This window comes from Microcebus murinus, chromosome 8 (genome assembly GCF_040939455.1).
Source record: "Microcebus murinus isolate Inina chromosome 8, M.murinus_Inina_mat1.0, whole genome shotgun sequence".
Lineage (NCBI taxonomy): Eukaryota > Metazoa > Chordata > Mammalia > Primates > Cheirogaleidae > Microcebus > Microcebus murinus.
In genome coordinates this window covers 73,241,916-73,257,314 of record NC_134111.1, presented here as the reverse complement: position 1 = coordinate 73,257,314, position 15,399 = coordinate 73,241,916, and the positions used below count along the sequence as shown (strand labels likewise).

The following is a 15,399-nucleotide window of genomic DNA, read 5'->3' as shown; positions in this document are numbered from 1 at the left end:
ACTCAGGGTTAAACCTGGGTCATTGTGGGAGACATTAAACATTCACCCCTTACTAACAAAGGTAGCCTGGGGAGGCCTCAAAACTTAGGGGCTTTAGGTTTTCTGATTGTCAGCAAGATAGCTGTATCACCCAGAGGTTGATATTTTATATGATGGTATTCTAGAGAATGTGGACCTAGTAGGGGATTTGTAGCAGGTGACTGAATACCATGCACACTTTCTGGGCCCAGGCCCTCTAACCTTAGAGATGCTTTTCCTGAATTTCTATTCTTTTTTATCCTTCCTTCCTAGCATTTACAATGACATCCAGTGTAAAGACCACTAGGATTAGAAAACTGAGGAGATGACATCATGATGTTGGTGGCATTGATGGCCTAGAAGATTAAGTGCATAAACCTAAGTGTCTTCTCTCCACACCCTCATGCACCCACCAACCCATCTGCCTGGTCTCTGTTGGTGGAGTAAGGATGTGCTTCTCAGGAGACTCAGAGCATGTGACAATAATAATAACAATGTATGGTTATAGTATTATGAAATCACAATAATTATAGCATCATTATTAATTAAATTAAGTATTATTGATTATGTGACTATTAAAATTATATATCTTAAATAACTCATTCTCTAATTTTAAGCAAAAATCTATAGTAAGATAATATAATATCTTGCAATATTAATTATTGTGCTTTTCTTTCCCCAATAGCCTGTGCAGGACCATCTGAATTATTTGTTACCTTGAGGGGGTTATAGGATTGTTATAATGAGAATGAAGACGTAGGTCAGTGTTCATGTTTGAATTTTTGACAATCGAAGGCAGAGGCTTTGGGAAAGTAGGCCACAAGAATTATGCCATAGCAATAGAATGAGAAAGAAAACAGCAAAAGAAGGAGGCCACCTTACTCCCTGCCCCCAGGGAGATAAGAGGGCTGGGGTGGAGTTTAAGAGAAGGACATGGTAAATGGTTCACTTCTTCCTGTTCCAAATTTTGAATCAGTTGCACAGAAGACAGAGGCAGATGAGAGATGGAAATACTACCATTATGACTGATTAAACTAATATTGGTGGCTGGGCCTACCAACCAGAGAACTAGACAGGCTTAGCTAGCCGGTCACAGCACTGGATGGCACAGGCCCGCCACTGTGCAGCGGTCAGGGAGGGGCGGACTGGGTGTGTTTCCTGCTGGCAGTTGGTACGAAGAGGAAGAGGGCAGCAGAGGCAGACCTGTGCCCAGAGTAAGGCTAGTGTTTTAGGTTCCTAGGGCTGCAGTGACAAAGGACCACAGACAGGTGGCTTAAACAACAGAGGCGTATTGTCTCACAGTTCTGGACGCTGGAAGTCTGCCATCAGGGTGTCAGCAAGGGTGGTTCCTGTGAGGGCTGTGACCCTCTTCATGTTCACGTGGCCTTCTCTCTGTATGTCATATGTGTCTAAATGTCCCCTTTTTATGAGGACTCAGTCATATTGGATTAGGGGCCTACCCTACTTTAGTGTGACCTCATTTTAACTAATTATATTTGCAATGACCCTATTCCCCAATGAGATCCCATTCTGAGGTACTGGGAGCTAGGACTTCCACATCTAAGTAGGGGGTACACAGTTGTGGGGGACGCAATTCAACCCATAGCAGACAGCAAGACCAGCAGAACCCTCTCGGCATGGAAGGAAACACCAGGAATGGGCAGGACGCGCTGCGTGTGGGGAAGTGGGCGATGTCTGAGAGGTGGTAAAGGGTGGGCGTGGGAAGGGAAGGGCAGGACTGCACGTTTCTGGGGGGCAGATGGCGAGAGGTAGGGCCAGCTTTGAGACTACTGAGATTGATGAGCATTGTTCATGGCCAGGAAGATGCTTGGGAGCTGAACACACACAAGGAAACCAAAGTAACTCGTGCAAACCATTTGTTTGCCGTTTCAGGGGGCACTGAATGGGTGGGAGAGCCAAGTTCACTTTCTGTTGCTGTGGGGAGTGGGCTTTGAGTTGAAGGCTGTGTGCACCTCACCAGTGTGTCGTCCAGCAGAGGGATTTCTGGCCATCTTCAAGGCTTTGCCATGTCCCATCTGAACTACTCTTTGGGGCACCCTCAGCTTCTGTGTAGCCCCCCTGAAAGAGTGAGAGAGAGATCCTTAACAAGGGGCAATTAGTAGATGGAAGCAAAAGGCTCAATACTAATCCTACCCACTCATTGCGTGCACATGTATTTGCCCGTGAGTTTCTGCCTGTTTTGTCCATAGTAAGTGGGAAAAGTAGAATTTGGGAGCTGAACAACCTGAGTTCAAATCCCAGATCTCCTACTTGTTTAGCACCTGACTTTAGAAAAATTTTTTAGTCTCTTTTTCAATCTTTTAGTTTTCATGTCTATAAAATGGAGGAATAATATCATCCTGTCAGGAGGGTTATGAGAAACAATGCCTGTGTGTGAAGCCCCATAGTACTTTCCCTCCTGCTCGCTGTCATTTTTGGTGATTCTCTATGGTCTTGCTGAGCAGGGCGCTGAGCATTTGGGGCCCAGCCTATTCCCTTCTCCCATAAAGAGAATGGATCCCTCTTCTCTGTTTTATGTATCAAGATTCCAAATATGGTGTTTTTGGAGAAAAGGGATTGCATGACAAGATGTTAGGAAACCACTTGAGCAGGAGCTGTCTGAATGAAGTGTTTTCAGCTCTAAAATTCTAAGTTCTATAGCAAACACCTTCTCTATCAGTTCTTCATTTGCCAAATGATATTCAGTACCTATTTCAGAGAAATATTATGTAGATAAATGGAGAGGTATTTGTGAACATCCAAACAGTACTGGAGTGGCTGTTATGTTTCCATTTTCCACGGCAAATGCTGTTGTGACCATCAGAGAAGTATAATAGAGAACCTTCTCCCGACAAAGCTGGGGTCATGAAATCTGTACATGAAACAATTAGAGAGCATCATAGGACCAAATAAAGTAAGTTACTGAGTACAATATAAGTTAAATATGTTAGGAAAGCATAATTCTTTAAAGAATGATATTATGTCTGCACAAAAATGGTAAATATATCAGCATATGCCCTGCAAAGAAATAACAAGCTTCTTGTATATATATCTCCATGAAAGAATATATTATATATAAGGATATAACTTTCTTGGATTACTGGATATTAAATATATTGTAAAATATGCCTCAACCTCTGAATGTACCATATACTTTCATGAATACCTATATTTCCATGAAAAGCATATGAAATATTAAATGCTTGGGGGCATATCATTCTTCTGTTTATAATACGGATAGAGGATAGGTCCAATATTTTCATTCTATAGCTGAAAAACAAACCTAGACACATTAAGAAACTCTCTTTTAGTTTTCCATAAAGACAGCGGCAGAACACAGGGTCCTCACAACCATTTATTTATGGTATTAGTCCTTGCCTGAAACTTTTTTAAATTCTCTTTTTCAAAATTTTAAGCACTATGGGTAAGATTAAAATTCATTTCTGATCCCCACTCACATTCCTGCTTCCCTGAATCACCCCTTGCCAGGTTATGGTTGGGTATACTATGCCCCACTCCAGAATTTTCTACATGCTTTTACTTACATATAGATATACTTTGGGAAAACACTTATCAGGCCATGCTTTCCTGTAAACTCCATAGCAGTAACACAGAAGAGGACTTCTGTGACCAAATGTGGGTTTTTTTCCCCACACACCAAGCAGCAGACACCAGCTGGGTGTCCTCTAATTCAATTCTGATGCTCTCCACCTGGAGAGAGAATCAGATCCCACAGGGGCTCAGTCCCCAAGACACCTCCACCCCAGACACCAGTTGCAAGTCCAGGCCTCCAGAGCTTCTGACTGATCAACCAGGTTCAACTTGGGCTTCCCACGACCCTCTCCCTCTTTGGGTTCAATTAATTTGCTGGGGCAGCTCGCAGAACTCAGGGAAACACATTTACTGATTTATTTAACGAATGTTACAAAAGATACAGATGAAGAGATGTGTAGGGCAAGGTTTTGGGGGAGGGTTTCAGAACGTCCATGCCCTTCCTGGGGCTCCACCCTCCAGGAACCTCCTTGTGTTCAGCCATCCTGAAACTCTCCAAACCCATCCGCTTGGGTTTTTATGGAGGCTTCATTACATAGGCGTAATTGCCAACTGTGTAGAAATGTGATTGGACAAAAAGCACATGATCTAAACCCAGCAAAGCCTGTCCAAATTCTTCCTGGCCTCTTTGTGTGGCATTCCTTCCTCCAGGGTATGGGGCAGGACCCTCTCTGGAATGAGAGTCTTTTGACCCACAATCAATCAGAGTAGAGCCCTGCCTTTGGCAGTGAAAGAAGGACAGGAGATCAGAAAGAGAGATTTTATCTCCTGAGGCCTAAAGCACTCCAACATTATAGCAAGGACTATGGGAGTTATGAAACTCCATAGGAACTGCTGATGAAAACTGATATGTATGTGATAGCACCACTATGTATACCCATAAATCTAATATAGTATTGCTTGTATATATTTGTATTACAAATGCTATCATACTATAGCTTTTTAAATCAGGAAGATGTCTTGGAAATATGTCCATCTTATTACATATAGTTTCTAGTTCAAGGGTGGGGAACCTGTGGCCTTCTGTGTCCTTAAGTGTGGCCTTTTGATTAAATCCAAATTTTTACAAAACAAATCCTTTTATTTTTATGAATACAGTTTTGTTTGTCTTTTATATTTTTATTTTATTTTTAAAATGAATATATTTGAAATGCCAAAGAATAAAACAAGTTTCAACAAAAGAATCCTCCCAGATGGACTGGCACAATTAGCACATTAGTCAGCCATAAGGGCTAAACTGATGGCTGCTATGCTCATGATTTAGTTCTAACTTCCCCTGCTTGACTGGCACCGCTCGGGAATGAGGCTGGTTGTTGAGAGTTTACGGGGGCTGAGTACGCTAGTCTGTTATCAGCTTTTGACAATGGTGCACTGTTTGTGTCTGAAGTGTAATTTGTGAATAGTTGCACAGCTCGACAGTGTTTTTTAATTCTGTCTGCTTAACAGCCATGTTGTCAAAGAAGACCAAGAAAACACGGAAGGAAGAAAACAGATTTTTTAATGAGGATTGGAAATTGCAATATTATCTTGTTTCTGCTAAAGATAAGATGATTTGCTTGCTTTGTGTTACTGCAATGTTAACATTAAAGAAATTCAATGCTCATCAGCATCATAACACTCATAAGGACCACAAATACTTTTAATTAGAGGGAGAGGTGTGAAAGGTTGTATTGCAGAAATTAAAAGATGAAAAGAAAAACAAAGATAACTCTTTCAAGCAGCAATAAGACCTGGAAATGATGCCACTGAAGCAACTTATAAAGTAGCTTATATAGCTGGGGAAAAAATGAAGCCATTCAGTGATGTAGAAATTGTGAAAGAATGCATTGTCAAAGTTGTAGGATGTTTAGAACCTGATAATGTCTAAAAGTAGTGATACAAACAACTACCTCTTTCAAGGAGCACCATAATGGATGGGCAGCATGAATTAGCCTTCAACTTAACAGAGCATATTCATGCAATACTTCAAAAGGAAAATATATATTATTCAATTGCTTTCTATGAATCAAGTGATATACTGACTCTGCAGAGGTTTTATACTTAATTTGGGTCATAAAAGAAGATTTTCTTTGCTATGAAGAGTTACTCGCTTTGGGCACTCTTGTGGACAGAACACAGGAAATAGATATCTTCAACAACTTTAAAGATAAATGTTGTGAAGTTGGACTGAATTTGGTAAATTAAGTGAGTGTATGTACACATGGTGCACCTTTCAGGACAGGAAAACATGAAGGGTTTATTGCACCGATAAAAGTATTAACAAACTCAGATGTTCTCATTTCTTTTCATTATATCTTGCATCAGCAAAATCTCTGTGCTAAAGCTACTGTTTTAAGTGACACTTTGCAACAAGTTGTAAGTATTGTTAACTATATTCATGAAAATGCAACGTGGCCCAGTCAGTTTCAGTTTCGTAACATGCTAAAGTTGGAGGATGAGTTATTTAGTGTGAATTTGTGGTAACATTCTAAAATACCTTAGCTATGGCAAGGACAGGAGTTAGACAAAATTTTGTCTCTGTGAGAACAGATAGCTAAATTTTATAAGGAACAGAATCAGCAATGTGAATTATTGAAAGAATATTTCTATAGGAATGCAGCATTTCTGTGTGATATGTCAGATCAAAATGATTTGATTATTTCTTTGCAAGGTAAAACTAAGTCTATGTATGATATGTGGCAAAAAAAATCCAAGCATTTCAAGAAAGTTTATCGTTCTTAAAAACACTTCTTCAAAAGGAAATTTCAGATGAGCATTTTCCCCAGTTAGCAAAGGTCATTGATGAGCAGGATGATACTTGTGAATCATTTGAGGAATATGCAGCTGTTATAGACCTGTTAATTGGAGACTACAATGAAAGGTTCCCTGACATTGAGAATCATAACATCAACTCAAATTAGTGTTTCAGCCTCACCTAGTTGATATGACCAAGGCACCTAAAGAACTACAGATGGAATCGATGGAGCTCTCAGTAGATAACATTTTAAACTCATTGTTTGATGCTAAGAAAGATTCAATTGAAATATAGAAAAATGCAGAATACCCACGCTTTCGGCAACATGCCTGAAGAATGTTTTCTTGCTTTTCAACCACTTACTGCTGCGAATCTACATTCTCCTACCTAACCCAATCAAGATGCCCTTAAAGACACAAATGACTGATACCCATCTAGAGGATCAACTGAAACTATGGATCTCCATGCTGCAACCAAATATTCAAATGCTTTCCAACAAAAAAACAGACATAACAAAAATCATTCAAAGGTTAGTTAACATTAACAAACAGTTTTCATTTCTTAAAATTGTTGAGTACATGGTGGTTAGATTTTTGCAAAATAATGTACATTTTTAAGTATAGCTAATTGAAGTTTCTTAAATGTGCCCTTATTTGATAACAGCTAAATTAATACGGCCTTCAAACATGAAAAGTTTCCCCACCCCTGTTCTAGTTCATTCTTTTTATTTATCATAGTATGAATATTTCAGATATTGTCTATTCCCCTGTTTGTGGGCATTTAGATTGTTTCCTATTTTTCCTACTGTGAATAATGTAATGAGGAACGCTCATGAATAGTCTCTCTTGTGCACAGATGCAAGGCTTTTTTCTAGAGCAAATATAAAGGAATGGAATTTTTAGGTTCAAACACTTAAAAATGTTTTTTTGCAGATTAAGTTTACATGAAAATCAATCAAGTGCTTATCCTGACCTCATTTCCATAATAGATAACAAGTTTTTTTCTATGCATTTTATTTTTTACTGCCGTGCCAATAATAAATTGACAACTCAGAGATGCAAGTGAAATTATTTTTTCTTAGCAAGGCCTGTTCATTTCAAATCATAGATGTTGTTATCAGCATATCATTATTTGTAAGCTTATTTGGCCTTTGGAAGTGAAACACAGCAGAGTGAACAGTAGCATCCGGTGATATACAGTGGAGTTTTCTTGCCCCCCCCCCAATTGTTTTCTGCTACCTCAAGAAAGAACAGGCAACAGAACATGTCAGTTAAAATGCGATTTAGGAATTGCACTTGATCTCATTTTTCAGCCTAATGTTTCTGTTCTTTCATCATAAAGATCAGCTGCATTTTATTTTTTCCAGTCCCTTAGAATAACATCCAGTTCTAGTCAGCATGTTTAATGTACTTCTCAATGATGTTCTAGCACAATAAATTTTTGTATCTCGTGCCTGTGTACATATGGTAAAAATTTCTTCACGTTCTAGCCATGTGGGGGAGGAATATTGCGGTTGCTTTGTTAATGCAGTGTTTGTGTTGGAGCGGTTACGGCCCCGCGCTTTAACTCAGCACTGGGCATAATGAGACGGCTTTGATGGTGGTGTAAGAGTCTAGAGGGATGGTCACAGCTTCACACTTCAAAGCCGAGCATATGGGGCGAATACTGGTTAGCTTTGTACTCTTTGGGGATGGTTGGGAGACAATTCTCAACAGCTCTGTTTAATGAAGACATTGGAAAAGAAATGTTCTATCTTTAAAATAATTTTGAATTGCAAAAAGAGAAATTTCTACCACCCCCCTTTCATAGACTAAACTGAGAATAATTTTTCCTAGTCTGCACTTAATTAGAGGCAGTGCAGCATCACACTGCTATACTGTATTTCCAATGCCACTCTTTTAAAATGTACTGTAGTGAGATTAATCAGCCAGTTTTAGTTTATGTGTATGAGTTTAGGCAAAAACTTTTAGGGCTATCTGTTTTATCATCTGGGATTTTTATGGCTTCTGGTGGAGAATTTTTTCCCCCCTTCTCATTAAAAAATACATAAGTTACAAAATCAACTAAACAAAAAACTTGGCTATATTAAGAGAGCTATACTAAAACTAGAGGATGCCTGTAAGATTTTAAGTCTAGCACCCAGTTTAATTTTTAGATTTTGTACTTTTTCACTTCTACTTGATTTGAGTATCAGGTGATAGGGGTTGGAAAATACTCTTTTTGATTGGTATGTGCTTATGAAAAGATTTCATAAGTATCATAAGACTTCAGGTGTAAGAAGAATAATAACAAATCACATATTCATGCAGTGGGTCACTGGAAAGAGAATTTATTCCCAGTGGAAAGAGAATGACAGACTTAAGGTCTTTTTTGCAAGTTGTGCATTTTGGCTGGTATCAAACATGTAATAAAACTAATGAGTTATGTTCCTTGAACTGCTGAAATGCAATTCTGTTTAACAGTTCAGTTTCAACTCCATTTATATCAGTAGTCTAAATTGCTCCTGAAAGAAACTAAAGCAGAAGGGAAAAAGATGATGTTAAATACCACTGTAGATGTGTGTGTGTGTGTGTGTGTGTGTGTGTGTGTAAACAGGCAGATACATTTAATTAAACAGATTCTTAAGTTCTTAAGTGTTACAATTGTATATTCTCTGTAAAATAGTACATTTTAGCCACAGTTATGTCTGTTACAGGCTTAGAAAAGACATTTGTGTTGGGAATATGAAGCTTAAAGTGCTCATCACACTGAGAAATGCCTCATTGCATTGATTCTCCCTTGCAAAGAGGAATATAACCAAACTCATAGACATCTCTAAAGTTGAGACTGAAAAGAAAATGCTAAATATACATGTATAGAAATAGCTAAAAATATTTTTCTAGTAAATAATGTCAGCCAAACATGAAGGATAAAATATATATTTTTAAAAACTATTGCCATGAAATGAGCCCTTTCAGAATACAACTAGAGAAAATGGAAACATCCAAACCACTAATAATGGTGGTGGGAGAACTCAAAATGGAAGAAACCCTAAAACAATGGGCCTTTTAGTAAAGAGTGATTAAGGAAGCTGTAAAAGTTTTATTTTGCCTGATTTGAAACTGCATGATGGCATCATACGCTTTCTGAACAGGTGATTCAGATGTAAGACCAATTGGCATGGGTATCTCTCAGATATCTACCTGCCATAGGCCCTCAGGTTGCAATCATTAAAAACACAAATGTTATTTCCTTGAGTACAAAGAGTATATTGTACTGTCTTTATCACTAAATATCATTTTGGCCTTGGTTGTCTATTCATCATAATGAGAATAACATAATATTTCATTTTCTTGCTTCATTAGAGAACAAAAATCAAATTGACTTTTTCCACCATGAATTTATGTAGAAGAGATAATGGAAGAGAAGTGTTGTTAAAATATAGGGTGATTTCTAGTAAGTAGAAACATGCCAGTTCAGAAAGGTATTCAGAATTTTTGGAATTCTGATTCACATCAATGGTATAGGCTGGCAAAAGGTAACAGAAGGTAGTATTTACTGAGTAACTACTATATCCCAGGCATTGACTAAACTCTTTTCCTAGTTTATCTAATCTCTGTATCCATTCAATGGGATAATTTCTTTTTTCTCTTTTCTTCTTTTAATTAATTTCTATTATTTTTCTCTCCTTTCAACTCCCTCTTCTTTCCTTTGGTTTTACTAAATAATTTTAAAGCCAATTTCAAAGATCATGGTACTTCATCCCTACATAATTAATATGTATCTCTAAGCAATATTGCTATTTTCTTACATAACCACAATACCATTATAATACCCAACAAAATGATAATTCCTTGACACCATATAACACCCAGTGTGTAATCTGTGTGAACATCTTTCTTGTTTGAATCTAGATGTAACTGGTTCACACATCACATTGGTTGTTGTATCTCTAAGTCTCTTTTGATCTAAGCCAGTCCTTCTGTCCCCACATTTTCCCTATCATTTACTTGTTGTAGAAGCTGGGTCAGTTGTCCTATAGAATTTCTATATTCTGGATCTGTTTGCTTCCTCATGGTGTCATTTCATTTGTCTTTGTCCTTCACATTTCTTGCAAACTCCAAGTTAGCTCTAGAGGCTTACTGGGTTTGAAGTTCAATTTTTTTGGCAAGAATTCTTCAAAGGTAGGCTGTGTGTTTCATACTGCATCACGTCAGGAGGCTGTGATGTCTGGGTATCTCACTTCTGGTGATACAAACATGAGCTGCCTTTACCTGCCATTGTAAAGTTCCTAATTGACTTTTCATGAGGGTTTCATTCATTGATAGTCTTTGCCTAAAACAATTATATTTTTAGGGGTTGCCCAATGGTGATTTTCTGATTCTATCATCACTCCCACATTTATTAGTTGAATTTTTTTCTATTGAAAATATTCTTTCTCTCATCAGCTTGTGCTATCTGGCTACTCTGAATAGTTTTTATATAGGAAGGGGAGGATAAATGCTTTTTAAAAAAATATTTTTTTTGGATTCACAAATTTCTAGATAAGGGGTTGGTGCTTTAGATAAACCTTTCCCCCACCCCCCCACACACCTATTTTATAGATAGAGAAGTTGAAACTCAGAGATGTCAAGTAAATTGTTCAAGATCCCAAATAGCTGGTAAGGAGCGGGAATGATATTCAATTCTGTATCATCTGGCCTCAAAAGTGTATGTTTTCATGAGACCAAAATGCACCCTTGCCCTCAAAGCCCCAGTTGCAGACAGCTGGGGGTTGCTACTACATATATCTCCCATTATTTTTCCCTTTCAGAACTAAACTCCAAGAACTCTCCTTTGCAGGCATTCTAGCTGTATAAACCATACTCCAGAACTGTAACTCCCATTGAAGGTGTTGGTTTGGATAGGCAAAGAGCTGGACAGGGCCAGAAAACATGTCAGGTACTTAGTAGGAGAGGTTTTTAGGATCACAGTTTGTGCTTTAGGCACCTGCAGCAGCCAAAGTGTGAGTCACTCCAAATTATGGCTGGAGCAGATACTCATGAACAGAATAGTCTGGAGAGTTGTCAGATGTTCAGATCTTATCTTTCCTAACAGTTCTGTTTCTCTTGCTCCCCCCACTACCATTTTAGATTTGAGGGGAGAATTTAGCTAACTGTGTAAACATTACTTTGCAATTCCCAAACCTCAATTGACTATGTCCCAGGCACCTGGCCTCAACCACCCCCCTGGAGCTACGGCCCTTTACTGCTGGCATACCTCATTTTATTGCACTCTGCTTTATTGCACTTTGCAGATATTACATTTTTTACAAATTGAAGGTTTGTGGCAATACTGCATTGAGCAAGTCTGTAAACGATATCTTTCCAACAACATGTGCTCACTTTGTGTCTCTGTCACATTTTGGTAAATCTTGTGATATTTCAAACTCATTATTATTTTATGTGTATGGTGATCTGTGATCAGTGATCTTTGATATTACGATTGTAATTGTTTTGGGTGCCACAAACTGCACCCATAGAAGATGGCAAATTTAGTTGACAAATGCTTGTTTTGTGACTGTTCCACCGACCCCGCCATTACCCTGTCTCTCTCCCTCTCCTTGGGCCTTCCTAGTCCCTGAGATACAACAGTATTGAAATTAGGCCAATTAACAACCCTATAGTAGCCTCTAAGTGTTCAAATGAAAGGAGGAGTCTCATGTCTCTCACTTTAAATAAAAAGCTAGAAATGAGTAAGTTTAGTGAGGAAGGCATGTCGAAAGCTGGGACAGGCCTCTTGCACCAATTAGCCAAGTTGTGAATGCAAAGGAAAAGTTCTCGAAGGAAATTCAAAGTGCTCTCTAATGAACACACAAATGATAAGAAAGTGAAATGGCCTTATTGCTGATATGGAGAAAGTGTGAGTGGTCTGGATAGAAAATCAAACCATCCACAACAGCCCCTTAAGCTGAGGCCTAATCTGGAGCAAGGTGAAAGCTGACAGAGGTGAGGAAACTGCAGAAGAAAAGTTTGAAGCTAGCAGAGGTTCGTTCATGAGGTTTAAAGAAAGAAGCTGTTTCCAGAACATGAAAGCGTAAGGTGAAGCAGCAAGCGCTCATGTAGAAGCTACAGCAAGTTTTGTAGAAGATTATGCAATTATCAGAAAATTGATGAACGTGGCTGCACTAAAAACAGATTTTTGATGTAGATGAACCAGCCTTGTATTGGAAGAAGATGGCATCTAGGACTTTCACAGTTAAAGAGAAGTCAATACCTGGCTTCAAGGCTTCAAAGGACAGGCTGACTCTCTCCTTAGAGGTTAATGTAGCTGATGACTTTAACTTGAAGCCAATGCTCCTTTACTGTTCTGAAAATCCTAGCGCCCCTAAGAAATGTACTAAACCTACTCTGCCTGTGCTCTAGAAACAGAACAGCAAAGCTTGAATGACAGCTTATCTGGTTACAAAATGATGTATTAATTTTTTTTTTTTTTTTTTAAGACTGAGTCTTGCTTTGTTGCCCAGTCTGGAGTGCAGTGGTACCACTATAGCTCATTTTACCCTTAAACTGCTGGGCTCAAGTTATCCTCCCCTGCCTCAGCTTCCCAAGTAGCTAGGACTACAGGCACATGCCATTATGCCCAGCTAATTAGAAAATATTTTTTTTTAGAGATGAGGTCTCATTATGTTACCCAGGCTGGCTTCAAACTCCTGGCCTCAAGCAGTCCTCCCACCTTGGCTTCCCAAAGTGCTGGAATTACAGTTGTAAGCCACCACGCCTGGCCATTTATTAAATATTTTAAGCCCACTGTTAGACCTACTGCTCAAAAAAAAAAAAAAAAAGAGAGATTCCTTTCAAAAATATTACTGCTCCTTGATAATAAACCTGATCACCCAAGAGCTCTGATGGAGATGTACAAGGAGATTAATATTCTTCTGTTCTGCAGCCCATATAGATCAAGGAGTAATTTAGACTTTCAAGTCTTATTACTTAAGAAATACATATTGTGAGGCTATAGCTGTTATACATAGTGATTCTCTGATGGATCAGGAAAAAGTAAATTGAAAACCATTTGGAATGAATTCACCATTCTAGATGCCATTAACAGGAGTTTGGAAGAAGTTGATTCCAGCTCTATGGATGGCTTTGAGGGGGTTCAAGACTGTTGTGGAGGAAGCAATTGCAGATGTGGGGGAATAGCAAGAGAACTGGAGCCTGAAGATGTAACTAAATTGCTGCAATTTCATGATAAAACTTGAACACATGAGGATTTGCTTCTTATAGATGAAATGAAGAATGTGGTTTCTTGAGATGGAACCTACTCCTGGTGAAGATACTGTGAACATTGTTGAAATGACAACAAAGGATTTAGAATATAACATAAACTGAGCTGATAAAGCAGCAGCAGGGTTTGAGAGGATTAACTCCAATTTTGAAAGTAATTCTACTGTGGGTAAAATGCTATCAAACAGCATCACATTCTAGAGAGATTGCAGCAAGCTTCATTGTTGTCTTATTTTAAGTAATTGCCACAGTCACCCAGCCTTTGGGAACCACCACCGTGATCGGTCAGCAGTCATCAACATCGAGGCAAGACCCTCCACAGGCAAAAGGCTGATGACTCACTAAAGGCTTAGATGATCATTAGCATTTTTTAGCAATAAAGAATTTTTTATTTAGGTGTGTACTTTTTTTAGACATTGCACACTTAATAGACTACAGTAGTACAAAGGTAACTTTTATATGCACTGAGAAACCAAAAAATTTGTGACTTGCTTTATTGCAATATTTGCTTTCTTGCTGCAGTCTGAAACCAAATCTGCAGTATCTCTAAGGGATGCCTGTATCTTAAAGTTAGTGTTAATAGAACATAAATCACTTAGGAGATTTTCTTGGCTTCATGGTGTCTACAACATCATGGGCTTCCAATGCTGGAGTCCCTACCTGACTCTGAGAAAGAACTGTAGACTTCTTATGCCCAAGCAGTGCAAACTCTTTTTTTGGTGTCTTCCACCTTTCATTTCTCCCATTAACATGGCAGCCTACATTAGAAATGACCAATAACAAACACTGAATTGCAGCTGGGGAGGTCTCCTGTGCTTACTGTGGCCAGAGGCCCCCATCTCAGCCCTGGTGTTCCGTGTTGTACCTCCAAGTGCACAAGGCCCACCATCCTGCCATCCCAGGCCAGTACTGAAATTCCCTAAGCACCTGCATTTTGTATATCAGACAGAAAATGTATGTGGTCTGTCCTTGCATACAGGGGACTGTCGTTAGCCCCTTGAAAAGATGCCATAGCTACAAGCAGAGGTCCTGTGAAGCAGTAATCTTGAAAAAAACCAGGCAAATAATTCTACATTTTGTTTTGGAAGATAACGTCAGGTCCAGGGAATCCAGATACAGAAAATGGCAGAGGAGGATGAAAAAATGTTGTGTCACTGACAGTAGCCTCCGATTGTGTGTACATATTAGGGTTCCTTACACAGCACCTGGCCCAGAGCCGTCCAGGAGAACTTTCTGTGATGATGAGAATGTTTTTATCTTGTGCTGTCCAATATGTAAACCGTTTACCAATATGTAAACCACGTGTGGTTGTTAAGCACTTCAAGTGTGGCTAGTGCAACTGAAAAACTTAGTTTTTTAAAACTTAATTTTAATCAGTTAAATTTTAGTAGCACATGTAGCTAGGGGTTACCATGTTAGACAAGGCAGTTACTTGTGTTCTTAACTTTTGTGTTCTTAACTTTTCATATCTCTTAACAATATATATAAGTCGGGCTGTTTTAAAATTGCTCAAAAACTGAAGGCACCAATTTCATTAATGATACATTTTCTTTGTGAAATTAGATTTGTAAAGGGTTAGAAATTCAAGCCTTTCGGATAAAGGCAAACTTTTATTATGTGACTAAACTTCAATGGAAAATTAATTGTGATCAAACTTTGATTTTTAAGATTTGTATACTTTATGAGCTGTAGGGGTGATGGTCGCACAACAATGTGCAACTTAATGTCACTGGACTGTTAAAATGACAAATTTTATGGTAAGTATATTTTACCACAATAAAAAATGATACATTTTGTTTTATTCTATTGGGCCCGATTTTGATTTAATGCTGTTAAAATGTCCCACTGCCG

At 38.6% G+C, this 15,399-nt stretch overlaps 1 protein-coding gene across 7 annotated transcripts in view; it reads left to right on the top strand.

Annotated features, from left to right (window-relative positions):
- The window catches only part of FTCDNL1 (formiminotransferase cyclodeaminase N-terminal like), a 91,360-nt gene that overhangs the window by 62,285 nt on the left and 13,676 nt on the right, over positions 1 to 15,399 (top strand). The window contains exon 7 of one of the 7 annotated variants that reach the window (XM_076005779.1): positions 292 to 15,389. The exons of the other annotated variants lie outside the window; for them this stretch is intronic. Coding sequence (XP_075861894.1) covers positions 292 to 347 — 56 coding nt within the window. The 3' untranslated portion in view covers positions 348 to 15,389. Of the gene's footprint in view, positions 1 to 291; positions 15,390 to 15,399 lie in introns of those variants that run through there. 7 annotated transcript variants of the gene reach the window in all.